Raw genomic sequence first — 25,749 nt, 5'->3', positions numbered from 1 at the left:
AATAATATTCCTGCTAATTGCAGGTACATAATAACAGTTCTCTAACTGAATTATTAAACCACTAGGTAAAGTTAATACATAAGTTCCTACGGCTAAAGCAACAACCTTTGCTCCATTGCCAACTCGTAGGTCAACTTCACCTTTTGCCAAATCTCTACTCCTTTTCAGCCCCTGCACATTTGTACAAATGTGAGAACCGCATCGAGTATCTAATACCCATGATGCAGAAGTAGATAAATTTATTTTAATAACAAAAATACCTGAAGTTGAAGTCTCTACTCCATTCTTCGTATCTTCCAGGTACTTTGGGCAGTTTCTCTTCCAGTGACCGGTCTTACCGCAATGGAAGCAGGTGCCTGCCTTTGCTATGCCTCCACTAGGCTTCAAAGCAGCAACAGTGGGTCTGGGTTTGGCAACTTCCTTGCCTTTCCCTTTATCACCCTGCTTGGTGGGCATTTTGTTCTGTCTCTTTCCATTTCCGATCATCAGAATGGACTTCCCTTTTGTCTTTTTAGCAATCTCAAATCCTAAAAAGAAACGTAGCTGACCAAGATCTTTAATTTGAAACTTTTGATTCAAGAGGTGTTTGACCTTTTGAATTTCAGACAAGGAATTACCTGCCAATACCAGATCATCTACATAGACCAATAGTGCAGTGAATTCATGTTTGAAATTCTTAACATAAAGTGAATGGTCAGTCTGAGATTGTGTGTATCCAAGAGAAATAAGGAAAGTGGATAGTTTGGAATACCATTGCCTGCTGGCCTGTTTGAGGCCATATAAAGACTTCTGCAGTTTGCACACCTTAGATTCACCATATCCAGATAAACTAGGAGGGAAAGTCATATATACCTCTTCATGTAAATCACCATGAAGGAAGGCATTGTTCACATCTAGCTGTTCTAAGTGCCAACCTTTAACAGCAGCTAATGTCAAAAGAACTCTGACTGTAGTAATCTTGGCTACAGGAGAGAATGTGTCAAAGTAATCAATACCCTCCATTTGTGTATACCCCTTTGCCACCAGCCTGGCTTTAAATCTTTCAATGGAGCCATCTGTCTTATGTTTGATTTTATAAACCCATCTGCATCCTATGGGTGTTTTTCCATGAGGTAGATCAACAATCTGCCAAGTATGGTTTTCCTCAAGAGCAATCAACTCTGCATTCATTGCCTTCTTCCAACAGTCATGTTTATTGGCTTGGTTAAAGGTCTTTGGTTCAACAAGAGAGGATATAGAAAGGCAATAGTGTTTATAAGAGGGAGAACAATGATCATAAGTCAACGCAGAGGATAAGGGATATGCAACAGTGGAAATTTTTGGTTTGGTTTTAAGAGAGATAGGAGAATGATGTATGGTGTTATAGCAATGGTAATCTGCAAGATAACTTGGAGGGTGAGAAACTCTAGTATAATTTCGATTATTTAACATTTCAGCATTAGTTGCTGGCTCTGGTTCAGGTAAAGGGACATGTGGTTCTTCAGTGGTAGCAGGCTGTTGTGTTGTGGTGGGTACATCAGGGGAAACAATTGTAGCAAGGGAAACAGTTGTAGCAGGGGGAACATGGGATTGTCCATTAGGTAATGATAAAGGTGTTAAAGACGTTATGATAGGAATAGTTTGATTATCAAACCTATGTGCATCCAACAAAGTGCTAGAGTGTGACATTTGTGAAAAGTCATTCATGACAGGTTGTAAGTTTGGACTGATGTGGGACTGGTCATTCATGACAGGTTGTAAGTTTGGTCTGATATGGGACTGTTCATTAATTACCAACTACTGAGGTGTATCAACAACAGGCTATATATGAGATTGAGGTGAAATCCTGTCATGAGTTATGGAAGAGGGAATAGGTTGGATAGGTGGATCATCATAGGTGGGACAAGCCATGAGAGTTGTGTTTTCAGGTTCAGGTGCAGATGTATTAGGGGTTTTAAAGGGGAAGTAAGTTTCATAAAAAACTACATGTCTAGACACAAAGATATTGTGGTGTTGTAAATCATAGAGAATATATCCCTTAGTCCCTTCCTTGAAACCAAGAAAAACAGCATTTCTAGCTCTATGTGCAAATTTAGTTTTGTGAGCTTGTAATGAAGTGGCATAGCTCAAACATCCAAAGGTTTTTAAGTGAATGAGAATGGGAGGATGTTTATGTAGCAATTCATAAGGACTTTTGAGTTGCAATAGGGGAGTAGGAAGGCGGTTTATGAGGTGTATGGCATGTTGGATACAGAAATTCCACATGTTTAATGGAATTGAAGAGTGAAACAAAATGGTTCTAGCTACATTTAATATGTGTTGGTGTTTCCTTTCTACTACCCTATTCTGTTGGGGTGTTTCAATGCATGAATTTTGGTGAATGATACCTTTAGATAGAAGGTAATTAGTAAGGGCTATAAACTCACTTCCATTGTCATATCTAAGGCATTTCAAAGAAGTTTTGAATTGAGTCTCAATGTATGCTACAAACTGTATTAAGTTATTCTTTGTTTGATCTTTGGTTTTGAGGAATATAGTCCATGTATACCTAGTATAATCATCAATCAAGGTTAAAATATATCTATGTCCCAATGTAGAGGTGGTGGCAAAAGGCCCCCATAAGTCAGCATGTAGTATTTCAAAAGGAAAGGAAGTAACAGTAGTGCTGTTAGGAAATGAAAGTTTCTTTTGTTTGCCAAAATGACAAGAATCATAGGGAGTATTATTGTGTACATAAGGGATAAAAGGGAAAGCTTTGGAAATGTATTTTAAACCATCATTAGATATGTGGCCTAATCTTATGTGCCAAAGATTACAATAGGAAGCAGCATTGGAATGAAGGGCTTGTGATTGAGGAGTAGCATCAAGTACATATAGTCCTCTTTGTAGGTTAGCTGTACCAATCACTGCCTTGGAATGGTTCTGCAGAATGGTACAAGAATTAGCAGTGAAGTTAACATGACAGTCATTGCTATTGACAAGTTTAGAAATAGAGAGTAAGTTGACATGGAAAGTGGGAATGTAGAGGACATTATGAAGAGTGAGGGTGGGAGATAAAACTATGCTACCAGACATAGAAGCAATAATTTGAGAACTATCTGGTAAACTATCATTGGACTGGAATTATGTGTTTATATGATTCAAAGGAAGCCAAGTCATAGGCAATATGGTATGTTGCACCAGTATCAAATATCCATAGATTAGGGTTCTTACCATGATCATTGTAAGCATGAGAATTTAGGCCAAATGGGGATGAGCATATGGAGTTGGCTTGAGGTGTGAGTTGGGACTGTTGGATTAAGGCCAAAATATTGTTGTATTGATCTTGTGTAAAACCAAAACTTGGTTGAGATTCGTCTGACCCTGCATGAACAGATGCAACAACATTCTGATTTGAAGTATCAGAAGATTGGTTTTTACCTTTGCCTTTGAAGCCAGGTGGATATCCATGCTTGAGGAAACAGGTCTCAACTGTGTGATTAGTTCTCCCACAATGTGTGCAAACACGATTGTGTGCTCGAGCTCCACCTTGTGGCTTGCCTCTGAAAAATTGACCATTCTTGCCATTAGCATGTGCTGAATGAGAACCGTGAAGCTGAAATGCAGTTGCTTCTTCGGCGGTTGAAACAGTGGGAATGGCCATGGATGATCCTGCATAGTTTATCTCTCTTTCTTGTTGAATCACCAATGAAAAAGCTTTGTCAATGGTGGGAAGGGGCTGCATCATCATTATTTGGGATTTGGAATGTGTAAACTTTTCATTCAATCCTTTAAGAAACCTGATAACATAATCTTGCTCTCTGTAATTTTTGATTGAACCAATGGCACCACAAGAACACGGTATTGCGCAAGAACATGCTAGAACGGGACGGTAATTCTCGAGTTCATCCCACATGACCTTCAACTGAGTGAAATAGTTCGAAACATCAAGGGAACCTTGACGAAATTTGTATAAATCTTGTTGAATATCTGAAATGCGGGAAATATCACCTTGCGAAAAATGGAGCTGCAAATTCTTCCATACGCCAGCTGTGCTTTCGATCCACAACACAGACTTAGCAATAGATTCAGAAATAGAACGGTGAATCCATGCCAAAATCATTGTGTTGCACCGAATCTATGGGGCGTATAGGGGATCAGAAACATGAGGTTTTGTGAGTGTACCGTCAACGAACTTATCCTTGTTCTTGGAGATTAACGCAATGTGCATCGATCTCGCCCAAGTATGATAATTTTTATCATCAAGAAGAGGTGTAACGAGGACGATTGATGGATTTTCATTCGGATGCAGGTAATACGGATTCGACGAATTTGTGAAAAAATCGGTGAAGCTCTGGTTAGCCATGGAAACCGAGATTAGAAGGTATTAAGAATTTGCAAAAAAAAAACCAGAAATGCAGTGGATTGGAGAAGGAAGGAGAAGGACAATGGCTACCAGAGTTGGTGAAGCTCTGATACCATATCAATGTCCATATGAAACAGTGCAGTGGAAAAACAAATTGCAGTAATGCTCATATGGAGAAAATGGAAAACAAGAATTATTCAAGAAGAAGAAGAAGATAACAGAAAGTTTGTTATTGAAAACTGACTTTGTAAAACAGAACGTGATTGACTATTTATATTACATTATCCACACTGTAAGGATAAAAAAGGAAAAACCATTAAATATATTTACATGTGATATGCTAAATATCAGCTAACAAGTAGTCAAAGGAGAGCACTTAAAGAACAATGACGATTAATATGGTAGATGTTTTCAACCAAGAGATACAAGATATGTTAAGTGCCATTACTATCGTCAATTTGGTTACATGCAATCTAGATCTACCAAATTCATAGAGAATCTGCAGAGTATAAAGAAGAAAATGGAACAATAGAAAAATGCTCCTCAATAAACATGGTTAGGTGTGAAGACAATATTTTAATATGTGAGGATGAAGGTGACTATGAAGTGAAGAGAGGTGAGACTTTAAACATTTAAAGGGAGCATATGCTATGTTAAAGTGAGTATTCATCAAAGTCCTACATCGAATAATGTTATGAAAAATAAAATTGAATTTTTATTATGAATATAGAGAGTTAGTTTGTATTTATTCACCAATACAACTCTAATCTTTTGACTGTATTAAAAATTTGAGTATTTATGTGTTTAGAGAGTGTTTATAAATTTTTCGTCCATAATTTATGGTTGAAAATGTAATTTTTTTATCAAAATATAATTGTTGAGAGAGCTTGCAATTTTTTGGTCTAAAATTTGTTATTTGTGATAAGGTTTACAAAAATAAATTTTTTATTATGAATTTATTTTATTTTATTTAACTTTAGAGATTTATTTTGGTTAATTACATTCCTAACACAATCTGACCATTGTCTAGTCCTACTTAATAATGAAGAAATAAAATATTGCATATTTTATTAATAGTATTAAAAATATATTTGTAAAAGTATTGCATTTCAATGTGTTTTGAAAATATATATATATATATATATATATTTCATTAAAATGTGATATTTTAAACCATCTAAAATAAGAACAAAAATTATATTTTCTCATTTTAAATTGACGTGTATTTTACAAATCTTTGTATTTTTCAAATTTAGTGTAACATTTGGGATCTAAGACGTGACAACACTCATCATTTAATTTCTTAATGTGATATCATTCATCATTTTATTTCAGTTAAACAATGATAATTCGGACTTTATTTTTTTATTCTTGATACTAATTTGTGTGTTAATATTTGTTTGGCTCTTAAAAATAAAAATCTGATTGATATATTGGGTACATGTGTGAGCACAAGAGAAAAAGACAGAGTTTGACGTTTCTGGTGCACTAAAGATTCTAAATAGTACTATTTGGAACGTGATGTGCTGTAGTTTTACCTTTTTCATAATAATAAATACACTCACCCAAAAGTGGAGTAGGCCATAGATGTTGCTGAAAACTTTTGTGATGTTGTTGCAAATTGCAAATGGAAGCAACTGTTAGTGCTTCAATTCAACAATCCTAACACAAAAAATTATACTCCGTTCGTTTCAATATGCTTCCCCTTTAAGAGTTTGTTTTTACTTTTTACAAAAGAAAAATGGTCAATATAGTAAAGTAATATTATGATGTTATATATATATATATATATATATATATATATATATATATATATATATATATATATATATATATATATATATATATATATATATATATATATATATAACTGAGATCCTATTTAAATACAAGAAGTATTCGAACAAGAATTCAACTTTTTAAAATAAAAAAAAACAAAGAAAAAAAGGCAACAAAACTTTCATTTAATCTACGAAATAAATAATTGAATCAAAGCCATTAAAAAACGAGAGTGAAGAGTCGCTTCTAGATATAACAAGCTAGATCTCTAACGAAAGAAATAATCATTTATAAAAAATCATCCTTTAAAGAACCACAAAGAACTTTCCATCACAAGGTTCAACGACACATCCCCCTCTATCGACTCACACAAAGAGTAGGATTCTCAAGTCATGTAAAGAAAGCACACGAGATTACCGCATGTCTACCAAGACACAATTTTCAAGTTAAAAATATATTTTTATCTTCCACATCCTTCACCATCTTATCCAAACTACAACATGTCAAATTATAAACAAATCACCTCTCATCCTAAGCCTAACTCCCAATAAGAGCTGGGATTTCTAGGAAGAACAAAGCACCACCCTATCCACTTAAAGATATCATACCAACCAAATGTTGCAAGGTCACAAGTCACAAATAAATGGTTGACCGACTCTCCTATCCCTTTAAACATTGAACAAAAAACATCCACTAATACGATAAACCTATACAAATAATCTCTAGTAAGGATATTTTCTTGTAGAAAATGTCAGGAGAAAATAATCATTTTATAGGGGGCTAATTACCCCTAATAAACTTAGTAAGTTGATGCCGCATAAAAAAACTCAGCCATTGTGTGGCATCACCATCCCTATCAAGTTTCGGGGTAAGGGTCACTTCCTAAATGGCTAATACCTTATTAGTGACGATTTCCTTATTGATAGGGAAAATATTCTTCAACTTCAAATCTTAAGTCAGGTTCCATCTACAACCACCCTAACTTTACCAATGAGGCAATCCTACTAATTCGAGATATTATAGATAATATGAAAGCTATAATATGTTGATCTATTAAGGATTAATGAGAATACCTAAAAAAAAATCAAGACAAAAAATCTTATGACGTGCATTAATTAAGTTTTTTTTTAATCAACCTAAACTTCTTAAGCCTTGAATGTTCTTAAGATGATGATTGGAAGAGACAATACGCAATGTGTATAGTATATTGAAGGTCATAAGATATACATAGAAAATGAGATTACCAATTAAAATTCTCATTATTCTGAAATGAATTATCTTAACATCCATAATATTAAACTCATAATAATTAATTAAATAAATATTTAATGATTCAATTAAAAATATAATTAATTTTGTTATTTAATTTGATCATTAAGCAATTAAACCTCTTATATAATATAATAAAGATATATATTTATGTAATAATATTAGAATATAATAATAAAATAAACATTTAATAGAATGTTATAACATTATCTCTTAATCTATTAGAGATAGGTGATTTATAATCAATTTTAATTCAAAATCACATCTTTTCATTATTTTCTCTTGATAGTTTTGTTGTTGTTTTGATGTCAACTTGTTTTCTCTCATCTTATTGTAATGTTTATTTAGTCTAGATTAATATACTATCAATTATCTAAATAAAATCTAGATAAAATGCTTATTTTTAATCAATTTATTTAATTTTTAATTTTATATTATTAACATAAATATTATGAATTTATTTACGTTTATATCATTTTTATTTAAAAAAATTATTATATTTTTTATCGATGTATTCTGTCAATTTAAATTAATTAATATTGTTTTGTTTTTAATCATTTTTTAGTAGATGGTCAATATTCTACTATGCTTGGTGTCCCTCACAAGAAGGAAAAAATGATTTAAATTAAAGTCTAATGATGATATATTAAACCAAAAATCTGATGAATGAAACCGATTAACACCTTTAAAAAACATTAATGTTAGGAAAAGTGAAGATAGGTCTATTATTAGCCAAACAAGGATAGAAATGGAATAAGTTATTGCTGGTTGTGACCACGAATATATTCAACATCACACTCACTTGTTGAATTGAATAATCTCACTCACTCACTCACTACTTCATCATCACCACTTCACAAAATGCTTGTCGCATAAAGTGTGAATGAGATATCACTACAATTCATTTTCATTGGATTTTCTTTAAAACTTGCCCTCATATATTTCAACCATATCTTCAAATCATATCATTACTTTTTCTTTTTCTTTCTTACAACCATTCAAAATCAACCAAGTTCATTAATTTCAAACCATACAGCTAGGTATTTCAGTTTTTATGAAGCTCATGATTGATATTTTTTGATGCACTAATTAGGGCAAGTTGGAATACAAAATATTTGCCATAAAAAGGTAGATTCTGTATTGGTGACAAGACCCTGAAATGAGCAGAAAAAAGAAGCTAAAAAATATATGACAGCAATATTAATAATTTTAGAAGGGCACTAGACAGGACACCCACCCCACCAAACCTGAAGAATCAGTTCATAAAATTGAATCCATTATTAAGACTTACAGCAGGGGACCTCCAGTACTAAGGTGCTCCATGCATAATTGTGTAGGACCTTTCTTACTTATTAATACAACTTTATGTCCTACAATAATAATAGAATTTGAGTATATATTCACCACTGAATTAATAAAAAAAATGTCCTAAAATAATCAATTTCATACATAAATAAATAAAATATTTTGTTAAATATCCGTAAATTCTAACTCAATTGACATAAGTTAATATTATTAACTCGAACGTTATCATTAGGATTTGAACTCTGATATTAGTAGTTATTTGTGAATTTTTAATGGTTATTACCACTCATTTTTTATATTATTAAATTATGTTATTTATGTAATATAATAACTAAAGTGAGTTGAAGCAGTATAAATAATTTTGCAGAAAAGAAAGAGAGATAGTTGCGTTGCGTTCGTTCTTTAAGATGCGTGGGATTATGTGCAAGTAAAGAGATATGATCCATGAACTGTGGAAAAAGTTTTTCTTTATCACGTAAAGTTGATCAAGTGGGGGAATAAGGAGAATGTCAAAAATTAAATTATTCAAACCATTGTAGCTTTTCCTTATTGGTTTAAGTGTCTTTTATGATATAATGTGTTTGGTTGGGTGAAAGGGACTTGGGCTCTTTAGATCTATAATTTGGGATTTGATTATTAGATATATGAATATAAAGAAGGAAACACACTAACAGATTTCAAAGAATATATATTGTTTGGTTGGGCCTCAAGTGTCAGGTTGTGTTCAGCTAAGTATATATTTTTTATGTCAGTTTTGCAAAAGATTACAAACTTTAACTTAAGGAAAAAATTTGTTAACTTCAAAAGTTTTGCAGTATGACAAAATCTTAAATGTCAAATATTACAAAAGTTAGATTTTCACAAGGAGTGAGGGTGTGTGGCGATGATGTAATGAGTATTCAAATTAACCAAGGGAAATATGAAGAGATACGATTCACCTCATCTTGTGCTAGATGAATGTATCTTGTATTATACAATCAATGTCATTAAAAATTAGTTAAAATATAAGTGTTAGAGTTAATTTAAGAACAAAAATGAGGTTGAGAGCAAAATCCGACAAACATAACATATTTGTTATGCAAAAGAATTGATCATAACTAATAATAACGGCAAAACAAATGGTTATTAAGGATCTATTTGATAATTTGACAGTTATAGGGTTAATTATCTTCGCACACAAAAACATTTTTTCTAGTATAACATACATGGTCAGTTGTATCAATATCTAAAATGAATGTTTGAGGTCTAGGCATATTAGGAATGGTGCAAACGACACATGTACCTAATTCAAGTTTGGGAGTAAGGTGATTGACGCCATAAAATTGCATCATTGACGACCCTTGAAGAAGGGCTAGTAAAACCTTTTGTTGGTCTGATGTGAAAACTAAAGATCTATGATCTTATTCATTTTTTATTCTCATATTGAGATTCATCTGATTTGTCATCTATAGATGCAAAACTATTAACTGCACCATCATGCTGCAAGTAAGGAGGAAATTCATGTTTCTTAAAACATGAATCTAATATATGATTAGTCATCCCATATAATTAGTACAAACTCCGGTGTCTCTACCTCTGCCACCATAAAACCTCCTCCCATTTCGTGTACCTCTGCCACAATAACACGAGCTTCCATTATTTTAAAAATTCTAGTTCTAGAGTTCTAATTCTTATTTTGATTGGGAAAGGCAAGACCTTTGGACTCATATAGGGGCATGATAGCTTGTCTTTCTCGTTGAATAAGTAAGGAGTAAACTTTACAAATGTTAGGAAGTTGATTCATATTTATGACTTAGCTGGTGAGTATTGATCATTTAAATCTTTTAGAAAACAATTGACTTGATATCCATCTTTGTAAGTATGAATTTTGGTAATTTCTTGGAAATGGGTTCACAAGTACGTTAAAGAATTGGATTCCAATTCTTGCCATATCTTATTTTATTTTGTGTAATAAGAAGAGATAAAGCAATCACCTTGCTTTAAATTACAAATTTCTTCTTGGATGTTTGAAATTCTGAAGACATCTTCTTGATAAGATCAATCCATTAACACTCCTTGATAGAAGCAATACTACAAAATATACCTTTGGTAACACCATATTACTACGGCCGTTTAAACAACCATAATAATAATTCATCTTAACACGCCTGAATTTTTATTTATTTTATTAAAGACATTTCATCACGGTTCATAATAACAACTCTAGTGATAGATGAAATGTTACATGCTTCGAATCCCAACACCAACAATTTTTTTTCGTTACAAAAAAGGTTTGTCCATATACTCTTATAAATATATTAAAATCAAAATACGTATCACCATGGTTAGTATCAGAAAATATTGTGAATAATACTGACATTTTATCACAGTTTTTCTTACCAACTTTGACTTCCCGACACTCGGTATTTGAAGATGTGATGATCAAATGACTGATGTGGATGCTCTTGGTACCCCAATTTTGATCCCTTGCTGATAAGCTGCATGTTTGTTCCTGATAGAACCTCAATTTCTTTGACTGATATACCACAACGATCTACAAATAATTTTGTGAGTGTAGCAACGTGATCAATACATGATAATTATGCTTTATCTCTTCCCTAAGACTGTTTGTGAAGATATGATGATGTACTAGCGTGATCTTCTGACACTTATTGTGAACTCAATGTTTACTAGTGTCTGGCACGACCTGCTCAACTAACTTGAAAACATGAAGCGAATTAACCCTTTGCAACTAGTCCTGCCCCAGTCTGTAGGGTTTTTGAGGGAATTTTCCTCGAAAGGAAACCTTGGGAGAGATTATATCATGACATGGCCTAAGATAATTTTTCCCAATGTATGAATCTTGTAGTGGTCTACCCGTGACTAACCAATTTTCGAAACAGTTTACCTCAAATAAACCGATCTTTGGAAGTTGGGTTACATTGTATCTTGAGATGACTTGCCACTGATCAACTGATGCTTAGAAATTTGTTTTAGACTGACCTGTTCTTAGGTCAACATAGTCATTGGATGACATGCACCTGATCCATAGGGTTATGAGGTGGTCTTGATTCGAGTCAGCATCGACAAATGATCAAATTCCTTTATGATTACTTCTTTATTGGAACTTCCTTAATGTCAAGTACTAACCTGCAGTTAAAATTGTTCGTTTTTAGAAATGGTAATTTTAATGTAAAGCTCATGCAGGTTTTGAAAAATATCATTTATTGGAATGATGTGGTAATGTATCACGACTGGATCACTGGTCCAAACGTGGTGCTGATTTAGCTAGTGTGTGAAAGATACAGCAAGAATATGACATCAAAATAGAACATTAGCAAATCTCTAGGATTCAGTTTACACAATATTGTTGTAGTATGCTTTCAGAATAAACTCTACTTCAATTAGGTTTTTTTAGGGTTGAAACGTGGCCTAACTCATGGTTATTGAAACAAAGTATATAAGGCTCAAAAATCATTTTTAATCCACCCCTTCTCCGTGATGATTCACCAGTCCTATGTTCAATTAATTCACCATACACATTCATCTTCTAAGAGAGTTCGATGGTGTAAGAGTGAAGATGTTGATTCAAGATTCGCTTGAAATGGCAATCACTTTATTTTGCTTTTTGTCTTGAATGTCGGTGACCCTTTGATTAATGATATGATGGTCATTGACTATTGTTTTCCTTATTGAGGATTTAATGACCTCTTTTTATTCTTTTTTTTTATCCCTAATTTTTTCCTGGACCGTCTTTTTGAAGCTTTCAGTCCACCGGGATTGCCCTAATTTTTTCCTAAGTCGACTCTTTGGGGTGTTCGACTTAGTAGGCTTTCATTTTTTGATTTTTGTTTGGTTTTGCCGAAGGGTTGTGACTACCGAGTCATTAGTCATTGAATAACAACCGACGTAACTTTGGATTTTTCTTGGTTCCTTTGACATTTCAGGACGTGTGCGAAGAATATCATGTGGTTGATCCTTATATAGGACGTTTTCTCTTGCAATTCGAATGCGTAGTCAAGTCAACTAAACAAATTATCCATCACAGGGTTAAGCATAAGGATTTGTTATATCCAAAAGAAACACTTATTTCTAGGCTCAAAGTGGTTGACTGTGGATTAACTCCTTATCTCTCCAGTTTTTGGGGATTTGAAACAATGCTTGTACATCATCAATAGGATTTTATCTGAAAGAATATAGTTAGAAATTATGGGTATTTTGTTTTCGTCATCCTTCCTCCAATATTTGCTAAAATAAAAGTTTAATAAAGAAAGTGAAGTGGAGAAAGATTTTGTTTGGGGTTTGCAATAATTGAGAAAAGATGAGTGAATACGAATGGATTTGTTCAAAACATGCATACTCATTTAATTAATATTATCATCAAAAGACAAAAATGTCTAACATCAAGTAGCATTTAACAAGAAAGAAATTACAAATTCAATTTAATGATCGCCGATTTTGACGATGTTCCTTCCTGCATGACCCATTGACTTCGGGGTATCTGATTCACTGCTCAGTTGACCTCTTTCCGACCCAACGATTAATGTCTTCGTTAAGACCATTAAGGTAACCTTCAAGGTCTTCTCTTCTGGCCTCTTCACAAGATGCAACCCTTTTGGACTTATCTCACTGCTCTACACTTGTGTTGTTGGTGGCATCCCAGGCTACTATTTCAACATTTTTGTCAAAGAATAAGGACATTTCATATTCCATAGGCCTGACTTTCTCTTTGTGGTACAATATCTTGAGTGGTCCGATATGTTCTTGTATTTTCTCTTTGCCAGGTCTTTGGATTGAACCATACATGATAAGGCCTTCCTTCCTGATCAGCTTCTTCAATTTTCTTCATAATATTTCACACTAGTCTATAGCATGCCCCATGGTTTCGGTGTGGGACCCACACTCAACATTTGGGTTGTATTCTTCAAAGACCAAGCGTTTACATTCAATCAGCTTTTGAACTTTACCTTTGAATGTCTTATAATCCTCAATGTAATGCCCCATTGACCCATTATGGTATTCACATTATGCACTGGGATCAAATCCAGGTGGGAATGATTGCGGTGTTGGCTTGAGAGATTTGGTCACTATTAGCGAATTCTCAATCAGGCATTGTAAAAGCTTACGGCATGGTATGAGGCTAGGAGTAGGGCTCCATATTTCTAATCTTCCTTAGGGATATCTCTGTTCTTGGTTATCATAACTTCGAGAAGGAATGGTCAATCTTCCTTGCTGATAAGCAATCTCAAGAGGCATTAGTATTACGACCATTACATGAGGATACACAACAGATGATTGCCCTTTTCCATACTCTGAGTTCTTTCCCTTGTTTGGATATTCCACTATGGATTTTCAGGAAAAAGTCAATGGAATATTCATGACCAAACTGTTGAATTTCGAGGTATTGAGATAAGGAATTACCACAGGCACATGGATCATTTGCTTTGGGAGTTGCATGGCATATTGACCAGGATGTCTACCCTTGAGGCATTTCTTCTGAACATCAATACCATGTTGTCAATCATCTCTTATACCTTATACTTAAGGGTTTTGTAGTCTTTAGTAGTATGCCCCGGTGATCCCTCATGGAATTCACACCTTGTATTTTGGTCGTATCCAGGTAGGCCTTGATATGCTATGAAGGTGCAAAAAACACAAAAAATGAGGGGTTTGAATTGGGTTTTAAAAACAAAATCTTTTTACCAACTTAAAAATACCACACAATATTAAGAACAAAGAGATAAAAACACAAGTATTTTTGGCCTGGTTCGCTTAAAACTAAAAGTTACTCCAGCCCACCTGAAATTCTAGTTAACAGACTTTCGATGTCACACGGGATGTTATGACATCCAATTCTGTGCAGACAAGTATTACGCAGAACTTTAAAAAGTAAGTGTAGTAAATAACACAAGGAATTGTTTACCCAGTTCGGTGTCACACACACCTACATCTGGGGGCTACCAAGCCAGGGAGGAAATCCACTATTAGTAGTATTAGTTTAGACCTTAAACCAACTGTTTAACTCTATCACTTAATACCTACCCAATGCGATTTCAATCTTACTCTAAGATCAGAGTTCCTACTCACTCCCCCTCAATCACCTCAACGATTACAACCTTTAATTATATTAAAGTTTATAGTGAAGTCACACTTCAAACAACTCTTGATTGTGCTTAACAACTTTAATCAAGATACACAACACTCACGCTTAAAAGCTTAGAGTGACACAACACTTACAACTTAATGAACACCCTAGTCCAATGCAATCATCTAGGTGATAATTGCTTGGCTCACAAGATACACCTAATACAAGACACACACAAAAATACAACAGTGAAGTATATGGAACAACAAAATCTTCACGCCTAAAATCCCCAAGTTCTGAATGAAGGATAACCATCCTTTTATATTGCAGCACTTAGGCCTTGTACTTGTATTTCCTAAAATTAAGGTCAAGCAAGTTAACCTAATTTCCACATATTAAGGTACTACCAAATAAGCTATTTGTTAGGTTCATTAATTGTAGCTTAGTTGTTAGTTTCCTGGATTTTAGCTCAGCTGTTGACTTCCTGAAGAATAGCCTGAGAAAACTGCTGAAACAGAAAAACTAACCAACCTACAATTTAGCATATGCTGTCAGGAATGAATGTCACAACATTCAGTTTGACGTCCACATCATAGACCATATGCTAAGTCTGTTTTTCCTGAAAACAGACTGTACAAAATGTTGTACTGTACAGGACCACTCAGTCCATACTTCAGTATCAACTTACATTTATAAATATCACAATATCCAATTTGACATTTACACAAAGAGCCTTATGCCATGGTCTGTTGTTCTCCTAAAGAACAGACTGAGATACATACTGAAATGTAGCAGAAATCCAATCTGCCTATTGTTCAGTATATGCTGTCAATGATGAATGTCATAACATCCAGTTTGACATTCAGACAGTAGGCCTTATGCCAAGTCTGTTATTTCCTTGATAAACAGACTGATAATAAATACTGAGTTACAACAGAACACCAATTGTTCTATTCCTCAGTATCTGCTGTCAGGGATGAATGTCATAACATCTAGTTTGACATTCAGTAAGTCCTGTATTAGCTAAACCTGCAGCATACTACTCAAGTATGTCATGACATCAGTCAAGACATCAGAGTACAGCTAGATATTCTAACACACAATGCAGTCAAACAAACATCTCCACAACATGTCATGACATCAGTCAAGACATTAGAATCCAGCTAGTGTTTTACCATAAAATGCAGCCAATCAAACATCTACACCACCCGCCAAGGTGATTTCTCCTTATACACAAGGACTTAATCTACTATAATCAATCTATTACAAAAGTCACAAAGAATAACCTTCTGGGTCTTCTTAAGGATCCGACTATACCCTAGTTTCCTTAAGGAAAATCACAAAGAACAATTTTCTTTGTCTTATCAAGGACCCGACTAAAACCTAGTCTCCTCAAGGAAATACAAACAAACAGTTTGAATAAGATTTTGTGTGTTACAAGTTGCTTTTACACAAGCAGACTTTACAAAAATGAAATACAAAACACTTAAAGAAAAATGTGTGTGAAATTGATAGCTTTTCACATAGAAACAGACTTGTCAAATATTGTAGTGTGTCTCAGCTAGCATTTTCTTCAAGTCTCCAAGTCCCACTTATATAACATAAGAAAATAGACTGTTAGAGGGAAAATGGGGATACCAATAAAGCGACTATTCATTGTTCGATTGGTGACAGGAGTGATACGTCGTATAGTCCTTAGCCCATAATTTTAGTGACAAGTGTGATGTATAGTACTGTCCTTTGCCCACGAATTAAAGAGTGGAAGGAATATTTGATTTGTACTATGTACTATTTGATCATGTATCCACTTGATCTTATATTCAAATTCATCGACTTCTGAGAAACATGTGATGAAGCATGACAAGACAAAACATACAACTGGATTCAGAAACTTCAGTCAGAATCTTGACATCGTCACCAGTTTGGCTTAAGATCCTTAGAATCTTCAAACTCTTTAGTCAGAACCTTGATAACCTCAACGTTTGGCTTGAGATCTTTAGTATCTTTAGCTAAGTAACAAAACTTCAGAATCTTTCCATTCTTCAGAAGCTTGATGATCAGAGTCACGTCCAGAAGCAGAATTGGAGAGAACATTCCAGCAATAACATAGCGTCTTTCCGGAACTTCTCAATAGTGAATCAGTATAGAAGCAGAAATAGCATTGCAGTAGCAACCTGACGTCTTTCATAACTTCTCATGATTAGCTCAAAAATGGAATTTATAACACAATGTTCAGAAACTAATGACGTTGCACGTCATAAAATCTGAATCAGAACTAGCTGTTAAAGCTACATAATAACAAACCAATAGGGTACCAAAGTTATTCTCACACAAATACAACATTGTTATCATTAAAACTCAAGGTATAGATGCGGAACCAAATCTTATTCTAACAATCTCTCCCTTTTTGATGATAACACAAACATGTATTTTGATGAACAGTTTTATACAGGGTAATCATAGAAAGATACATCTTAAAGAATCACAAAGCTCCCCCTGAAATGTATAATCCTAAAAAGATAAAATCAGAATGAAATGGCACTTTCCTGATTAACCTTTTTGAAGTACCAAAATGATCTTTCATCAGAATTTGGCTTGTCTTCAGAAGTTGCTTGAACTTATCCAGAACACTAGTTGTCAAAATCAACATTATGATGAACTTCACTTCAGAAGCTTGGTTGAACTCTTTGGAAGAATCTTCAGAGTCTGGTTCTCTTTGAAAGAGTTTCAGAGCATGGTTATGAATTCTTCTTAAAGAGCTTCAGAGCCTTGTTATAAACCTTAAGACCTGGTTGAATCAATTTTGATTAACATGGAATTCACAATTCCTCAGAACTTGATGTCTGGTTATGATTCCTGGTTGAAATCTTTCTCAAACAACAAAGTTAAAGCTTAATACTCAGAGAGTAGTCCATTTCTTCAGAAATTGGTAACTTAAGTTCTGATCTGAAAAACATCAAGAGCTTATGATGTTTTTGACTTTTCCGTGAAAGATAATTAACAAACAATTCTTTGAAGTAGTTGTTATTAGAAACATTAAAAAATATTTGGGTTCTGATTCACGAATATAGGTATATCAAAATAAACTTTCTAGTCTATCTTTCCATTATTCAAAAAATACCCAGCAAAGTCGTCAGTTGTCGCATCTCAAAAAATACGATCCTTCGCGAAGTCGCGAACAAAATTATTCTAACAGAGTCGCCACCAAACTTTATTTATTCCAATGAAGGAATAGGGAAATATCGATAAAACCTTTTAAAACAAAAGATGGCCATCGCAACCAAAATCGGGTTCGGGAGTCAATTAAGCAAGGGAAGGGTATTAGCATCCCTCACGTCCTTTGTACTCAATGGGAACCTTTTAGTTAAATGTGCAATTAAAATATTGGCTTATTTTAATTTTTTTCTTCGAGTAACCAAAAGTGTAAAAGGAAAAGGGGTAGCAAATATAATTTTATTAGGGTGTTTGACGAGATTACGGGTCTCGCTCCTATGTATTCTCGGATACAATGAGGAACTCAAAGCTTCGTAGTTCAGGGAAAGACTATGTTTTTTTAATGAATAAGTATTTAGACTGTGTTCTAGCGGTTAAACATTGGCTTGCATGCTCACAAGGGAGACTTAAGCGCTAGATTGTATACGCATTAGAAATGATTAAGCGTCATTTTTTGAAAATATTTTTGATTGATTAAAGTGTGTTATGGTGAACACGTGTTAGATCGCATTCTAATGGTAAAACATGACTTGTTTACTCGCGGCGGAGGCTTAAACGCTAATTTGTACGTGTTAGAAGGGATTAGAGAAATGTTCTCTTGTGAAAGGTTTTCAATCGCACGAGAGCGAGAAAATAAGTTTGATGTGTTGTGTTTTTTAAGTGAATGACGATTATTCTGTGAGAACGAGACGTGCCTTAGGACCAAGTATTCGAGGTATTATTGGAAGGTTAGACTCCAACGATATCTTTCTCATTCAATGTATTTATGAATTTTTTTTTATGGACAACAGACATTCAACAGGAACGAGACATGTGCCTCAAAGTTAATTGTTCAAAGGTTCTACCGGAGTGCTAGACTCCGACGACCCCTATTTTTGTCCAAGTTTTTATGTGTTATAGAAGCAAAAAAAAAGTGAATGAAAAGCTAACCCAAGACGCTTGCCTAGAGAGCTATTATTTAAGTATTCAAGGAATGCGAGACTCCAAGGATCCATTTCTTTTGTATTTGTTTAAGAAAAATATTTTAACGTTATATTTAATCGGGAAAATATTTGAATCGAATTGAAAATAATTTAATCGGATTTGAGAAAAGCTGTTTGGCGTTGGACCAAGGTTTTCATTTTAAAAAAAAGTTCATTCAATTATATTATCACTTGTTAATTAATTTCCAAGATGATTACAAATGCATAATTGGGTAAAATGGATAACAGCATAATTAAATAAAAGATTTTATTAATTAATTAGGATTTTTATTAAATTTCTTACTTAAGATGATTAAAAAATAATTAACATAATTAATTAGCCAATTTGATTATTAATAATATTAATTAAATTTGATTAACAAAATTAACTAATTAAAATAGAAAAACTAATTAATTAAATCAAGAGGGCAAAATAAGAAGGGTGCAATTCTAGCATGGATCCACACAAAAGTCCCCAATTGAAAGAAATACTTAAAACAGTTAAAGAAAAGCAGGGGTTGCAAATAAGAGACATGAGCAAATATGATAATGCGACCAAACGCAGGTCAACTAGTTGGCTCGTCCTTGGCCTTTAGATTAAAGTCCAAACAGATCTAACGCTCTAGAACGCGCAGGCCCAAGGATCACATGGACGCCTCACACCTAAGCTGGTGACTACACCAGTCCATGCCATGCAAAGTGTCATATCCAAGGACACGTGTCACCAAGCGGCGGGTGATCGGTCCCCTAAAGGGCCTCAACCTCACTTCCATTAAGAATAAGCAAAGCGCTCTCTGCCTCTCCATTTTCTCTCCAATACTAACAAAAAAGAAAATATGAGAATCCACCACGGCGGTACATGAAGAACAAGAGGGAGGTGGTAAAGAACACTGCAGCTCCGGCGAGTTTTCCGTCCGACCTCAATGTATGTTTCTGAGCCCTTTTCTCGCTTCAATTTCTGTTGATTTTCTTATTCTGCTCCTTTCTTCTTTCTATGAAATGAGATGATGATGATGGCATAAAAAAGGATTCAAGAAAAACATGTGAAGGCACAATTGCTGCAAAATGATTTCCTTCTTTTTATATTTGTAACAAAAGGATCTGATTTTTTTTGTATTTTTCTTTGCTCCAAGTGGAGATGTGAAAACTGAATTAAATAAAAAAAATCTTATCTAATGTTTCAAACCTTGAGTCAAAAAAATGCATAGCCTTCTTCAATAAACTAAATGTTACCAATAATAGTTAATCAATTTTAGCACATTATGACTTTTAACCGATGAATCAACATGTATGTATGCACATGTGGACGAAGAAGTCTCTAATTTATTTAAAATACTCCTTTGTCCAATCACGAGTCAACATATTCTTAATTAAAAATGGCCTCAAATATTTTAAAATAGATTTAAGGAAAACTAATACAAGCATTAACCCATTTGCATATGAATTCACATATTTAAAATAAATTGAAGGAAAACTAAAACAAATAGCAGTTCTCTTGCACATGGAATTTTTAAAGAAGTTAAAGTCATTGACTTTGACTTTCTTCGCATCTAAATTGAAAGAGATGCAAAATAATGAATCAACATCATCGAAAGAGTTATCTTTTGATCTTGGAATGAGCGATTTATGAATTGAGGAAATAAAAATGAAAAGAAGGAATAATGCAGTGCACAAATGGGTTGGATAAATTTGTGGTATAACACATTGGAGTTGTTTCTTCAAGGTTTTTAAAATGTTATCTCTTTTTATGTTTTGATTTATAGTTAGTTGTTTAAGTTATTTTAGTTGTTTTAGGTGCATTAGATAGTAGTGTAAACGAAATTGATAGCCTACAAGAATTTGCATTGAAATATTTTTGGAGGGTTAAGGGAGCAATGACGTTTCTGTCACGACTGAGAATCGCAGGTTTGTCTGAAGATACATTTCTGGATTTGACTCAGACTAAAATTTGGTTGATTTTGTGGAATTTGTGGATTTGTCCTGACATGTTGTTTTTCTCCATGTAGATTTGTAACGTAAATGTAATGGCTGAAAACAACTCTGAAGCCAACCCTGGCAGATTTAGGCTCAGACGTGTATCCCAAACCGCGTCGGTATGACGTGAGAGGGCCGCAACCAGAACTACTAGGTTGTGGGTTGATTGTGGGTTGATGATAACTCACTTTATGGTGCGCAACCATCTTGTTCGCAATGCCTAGGTTCACTATCACCTGGTTTTATTTCTCGTAGCGACCTACTTGTGCATCCACTTCACGGGGCCATGAGTTCCTAGATGATGTTGAATCCCCTAAAGCTCCGGAGGAAGCCATTGTCGATTCCTTATTAGATAGTTATCCAAGAGTCTCATTTGACACCTCTTTACTTCATCTCTATACAGACTATGCTGCTAGGCATGTTTAGGAATGAGAGTTATATTTTTTTTTTCCTTTTGCAATACATATATTTTCAACTAATTAAATCGATACTGATGGTGATATTTTATTTTTACAAGATTGTACATGTTTGAAATCGATAAACCACTGACGAAAGATATTGAAATTGGGACATCCCACTACTGCTTGGTTTCAGGATGTTCTCCGTTATTCCGGTATTGCCGATTTATGTTTTGCTGTCGTGACCATGTCCCACGACATATAGACGGCTATTGTGGAGATGTGGCATTCAAAGACTTTGTCTTTCCACCTTCTTATAGGCGATATGACCATCACTTTGATGATGTCTCATGCCTCCTGCATTTTTCCATAAGGGGAAATTACTAGGCTACAAAAGGATCAGTCAAGAGGAAGTCGTCAAGATGATGGTCATCCATTTGGAAACTAATCCAACTGATGTCTCAGAGGAGGCAACTGTCACAAGAGGTGCTCATGCAAGATTTTTTTATTTATAGAAAAGCTTTATAAAGAACAATTGCAATGGGATGTGGATGTCGAAGGTGATGATACGCAGGTTGAGCACCATCAAACTTGTGCATTTAGGTGTTACCTATTGTTCTTGGTTGACACGTCCATGTTTATGGAAAAAAGTGCAACCCTTATCGATGTGGTCTACCTTCAGTACTTCATCGACTTAACTACGATTCACGAGTACAATAAGGGTCGCATGTTTGGTCTACTTGTACTCGAATCTGAGCGAGGGTTGTCTTTAGAAGACAAAGAAGATGACAGGGATCTACACGCTTCTAACGAAAATTTACTGTTACTAATATTTTTATAATTCATTTGTTACATTTATTATTAATATTTTATCTGAACCATATTTCAAGGATGAATTATCTTCCACTTCTCACGTATCACCGGGTGGGGAGTTGTGTCTAGATACACTAAAAATTGGCCGCGTGTTGCCTCATTTGCATCGTACAAGGGGAATAATGCGGTCGAGCCATTCAGATTGCATCTTGACTGTCTTGTAACATATGACATTGCCTTTTACCCATACAAGGGTCACCACGAGACACATCCATTTGACGTCATTTCCTTAGACTCTGTGTGGAGTGCATGTGTGTCATCTCTTATGTATCATTATCTTTACGAGCAAGTGATATGGATGTTTGGCTATCTACAAATTATTCAGAGATCCCCCTATCAGTCTGCTCCTCCCACCGTCCGTCGTAGAGATCTTGATGTGATACTTGATAATTTCGAGAGTCACATTGTACCAGAGGAGCATCACAGAGTACTAAATCATGTATAATGGGCCTATGCAGATGGCTATATGACATGGTTCTATAGGGTGTCACACGCTATCATGACATCAAACGCTCTTGGAAGACCACCAAGGTCAGCTAACCAAGAGGTACTTAAGGCTAGGGATGACCACAACGAAGACATGTCGGCGGTCTGTCAGCGTATTGTGGAGATGGGTAGAGTGGGCATAAAAGCATGACTCTTTGATGATGACAGTCCTAAGTTGGCCCTCTTGGAGAGCATGATTGTCGAGTTATGAATGTCGTGCAGTACAGGCGGAGGAGGAAAAGCCATGAGGTTAGACATACACGATAGTTTATGTTTGGATGCATTATTCCTTTGTACTTTCGGACAAATGTTATGTATGGTCTTGACTTTTTGATTTAATGTATGACTTATTACTTCCATTTAACTTTAATATAAACTTGATTTTACTTTGATTTCACTTTGATTTTACTTTAATATAACCTGACATCAAAAAATTACAATGTTGGGACAATGATGTTGCTCTAAAATGATTAGGGGGTTTTCGAAGATGCATCTCCGAAATAATTCCCCTTGCCATTAACATTATGAGACACTTTGGAGATGCATCTCTGAGCACTCTCAAAAAACATACAAAGATGCATTTCCACTAGGGGTGGCAAAATGGATGGATATGGATTGGATTGTTAATGGATGGATCAAAACAATCCATTAGTCCATTAACAATCCACTAAAAGTTTCTTACAAATATTCAATCCAATCCATCCATTAAGAATAAAATTCACCGAATCCATCCATTATCATGTTTTTAGTGACGGATATCCATCCATCCATATTTTTTATTGAAAAAAATATCTTTTTTTATTTTTGAAAAAATCGATTTTTTTTACTTTTTTAAAAAATCACTTATTTTTGAATTAATTATTTTTTTCAGAAAAAAAGTAATTTTTTTGTATTTTAATGAAAAGAGTTCAGTTTTTTTTTAGAAAAACCAATTTTTTTTGAAAAAGTTTTTTATTTAGGAAAAAAATATATTTTTGTATTTTCGGAAAAAAATAATTAACATTTTTTTATAGTCGTAAAAAAATAACTTTTTCGAAAATAAAATCGAATTTTGATATTTTTTAAAAAAACAATTTTTAAATTTTTGGGAAAAATCTATTTTTTGTATTTTTTAAAAAAAATCATTTTTTTCGAAAAGAAAATAATTTTGTAATTTTCAATTTTTTTTTAATTTTTGATTTTTTTTTTTTAAATTAGATAAACAAAATTCATTGGATCGTTAAAATGTGTTGGATAAATCCATGCTTATAAATGGATGAATTTAATTCAATCTATTAACTTAGTTTTTATGTAATAGATAAATTGAATAGATTTTTTGGTGGATGAATTGAATAGATTTTATCTTAATCGATCCAATTGCCACACCTAATCTCCATACCATATTTTGATCAAATTAGGGTGGATCTCAAAAAATGAAGTTTGATTTGATTTTGGGTATATCGAGAGATACATTTTCAAACACTTGAAGATAATTTTTGAATTTTCAGATGTGTGAGAGATACCGCCAAACCAAGAATGTAGTGAACATTTCCCAAATATAAAGCATGGGTATCCACGTCCATTTTGATGCGCTAAACAGCCCTAAGATTTTGATGCTAAATTGGGCTTGCATGTCTTGGACTCGTTACATTGAAATTGATAAAATTTTGAATCTGAACATTTTGTTAATTCAAAATTTCTGAAGTATTATCAGTATCCATTTTTCAAATTTAATTTAGAATTATTTTTAATAAAATATTTATTTAAATTGAACTAGACATGAATATTTTGAAATGTCCTATGCAAAAAATTTATTTGTAGATTTTATCAATGTGTTCAGTATTAAATAGATATTTGTAAAATTAATAGGTATTATAAGTTGTTAGTTTATAATAAGAGATTAAAGATAGTGTACCGTAAGTGTAAAAAAAATATTACACTGACATTCAATCAAAATATTTTATATTATAAAATCGTAACATTATTTAAAAAATAAAGGTGTGATGTGACGGAATACATGAGTTTTATTGATTAATAGTGTAAAAATATTTTTACACTGTGCATATTCTTCTTTTTTAATAATAAATCTATGTTAATTATTATCTCATTTTTTTTCATATATTTTCTATTCAATAATAGGGGATTTTTTTGTGTGGACATAAGCGATTCGAAAATAACATGAAACTATTATTATTACTATTAAATTTGTTACAATTCAGGAATAAAGAAAGATAAATGAATCACACAAATTTTTATAATAAAACGAACAACAAGTTAACTTTGGATTGTAAAAAAGGTGGAAGATATAAATGCAAATCAACTTCGTCGATTACTTATTATAAAAATTATAAATGTTCATTTAAACTCATATCACTACCAAAGACGATGACTAGTTAGAGTTGTGTGTTGTATTCACAATCATGAATTAACAAATACGTTAGAGGCTCCTCCTTATTTGGACCATTTAAATGAGAAAGAGATAAAAAAAAAATTAATGACATGAAAACAGAAGGACTTAGATGTTGTGAATGACACATTTTAGACACATCCTAACAAATTAAAGGTGTTAAGGATGTGTTTCATTTGGTTGTGATAATTGACATCATATACAAGATAATATTGATTATCATTATTTGAAATTGTTGGCGTAACATCTACGTAATAACATTTTTAGTAGATCTTTCTTATTTAAAACATGAACGACAACAAAATTTTATTTGGGCATTTTATTAGGTTAGACAATTGTTCGCCTCAAAGAAACTAATTTGTAATACTATTGTGGTTGATAGAGACTTGACATGATAAATTTCATCGAAGTTGTATTTTCAACTTCAATTAATTTCCTAGTATGCCACATTTGTATTGAAAAAAAAATATTGGAGTCAAATGCAAACGATATATATTGAAGGATAAACAAACTATGACACTTGTAAAACTTTAAACTAATTCATGTTATTATCATGATATTTGTTGATTATTGAAGAAATATGGTTGTCTATGCACAAGGCGAGATTTGAGTTTTAGAAAGAAAAACTATAGTTTTTTATCTCTTAATATTTGGAACATTGAAAGTTAGTGAAAAAAAGGTTGTGCCATACTAAGAATGCAAAAGGCAAAGATATT

The 25,749-nt window shown here is 33.5% G+C and overlaps 1 protein-coding gene and 1 long non-coding RNA gene across 2 annotated transcripts; one reads left to right on the top strand and one right to left on the bottom strand.

The window, feature by feature from the left end:
• Nucleotides 1-3,088: 3,088 nt before the first annotated feature.
• LOC127080244 (uncharacterized) lies at nt 3,089-4,081 on the bottom strand. Its single transcript, XM_051020573.1, has one exon. The coding sequence runs from the start codon at nt 4,079-4,081 to the stop codon at nt 3,089-3,091; it is 993 nt and encodes a 330-aa protein (XP_050876530.1).
• Nucleotides 4,082-19,684: 15,603 nt separating this feature from the next.
• LOC127083976 (uncharacterized) lies at nt 19,685-21,406 on the top strand. The gene is made up of 3 exons (XR_007788594.1): nt 19,685-19,841; nt 20,711-20,821; nt 20,923-21,406. It is a non-coding gene; the product is annotated as an uncharacterized LOC127083976 (long non-coding RNA).
• The last annotated feature ends 4,343 nt before the right edge of the window (nt 21,407-25,749 follow it).

The sequence above is a fragment of the Lathyrus oleraceus genome, chromosome 5 (assembly GCF_024323335.1).
Source record: "Lathyrus oleraceus cultivar Zhongwan6 chromosome 5, CAAS_Psat_ZW6_1.0, whole genome shotgun sequence".
In the NCBI taxonomy this organism is placed as follows: Eukaryota; Viridiplantae; Streptophyta; class Magnoliopsida; order Fabales; family Fabaceae; genus Lathyrus; species Lathyrus oleraceus.
This window is presented reverse-complemented; position numbering and strand designations above follow the sequence as displayed.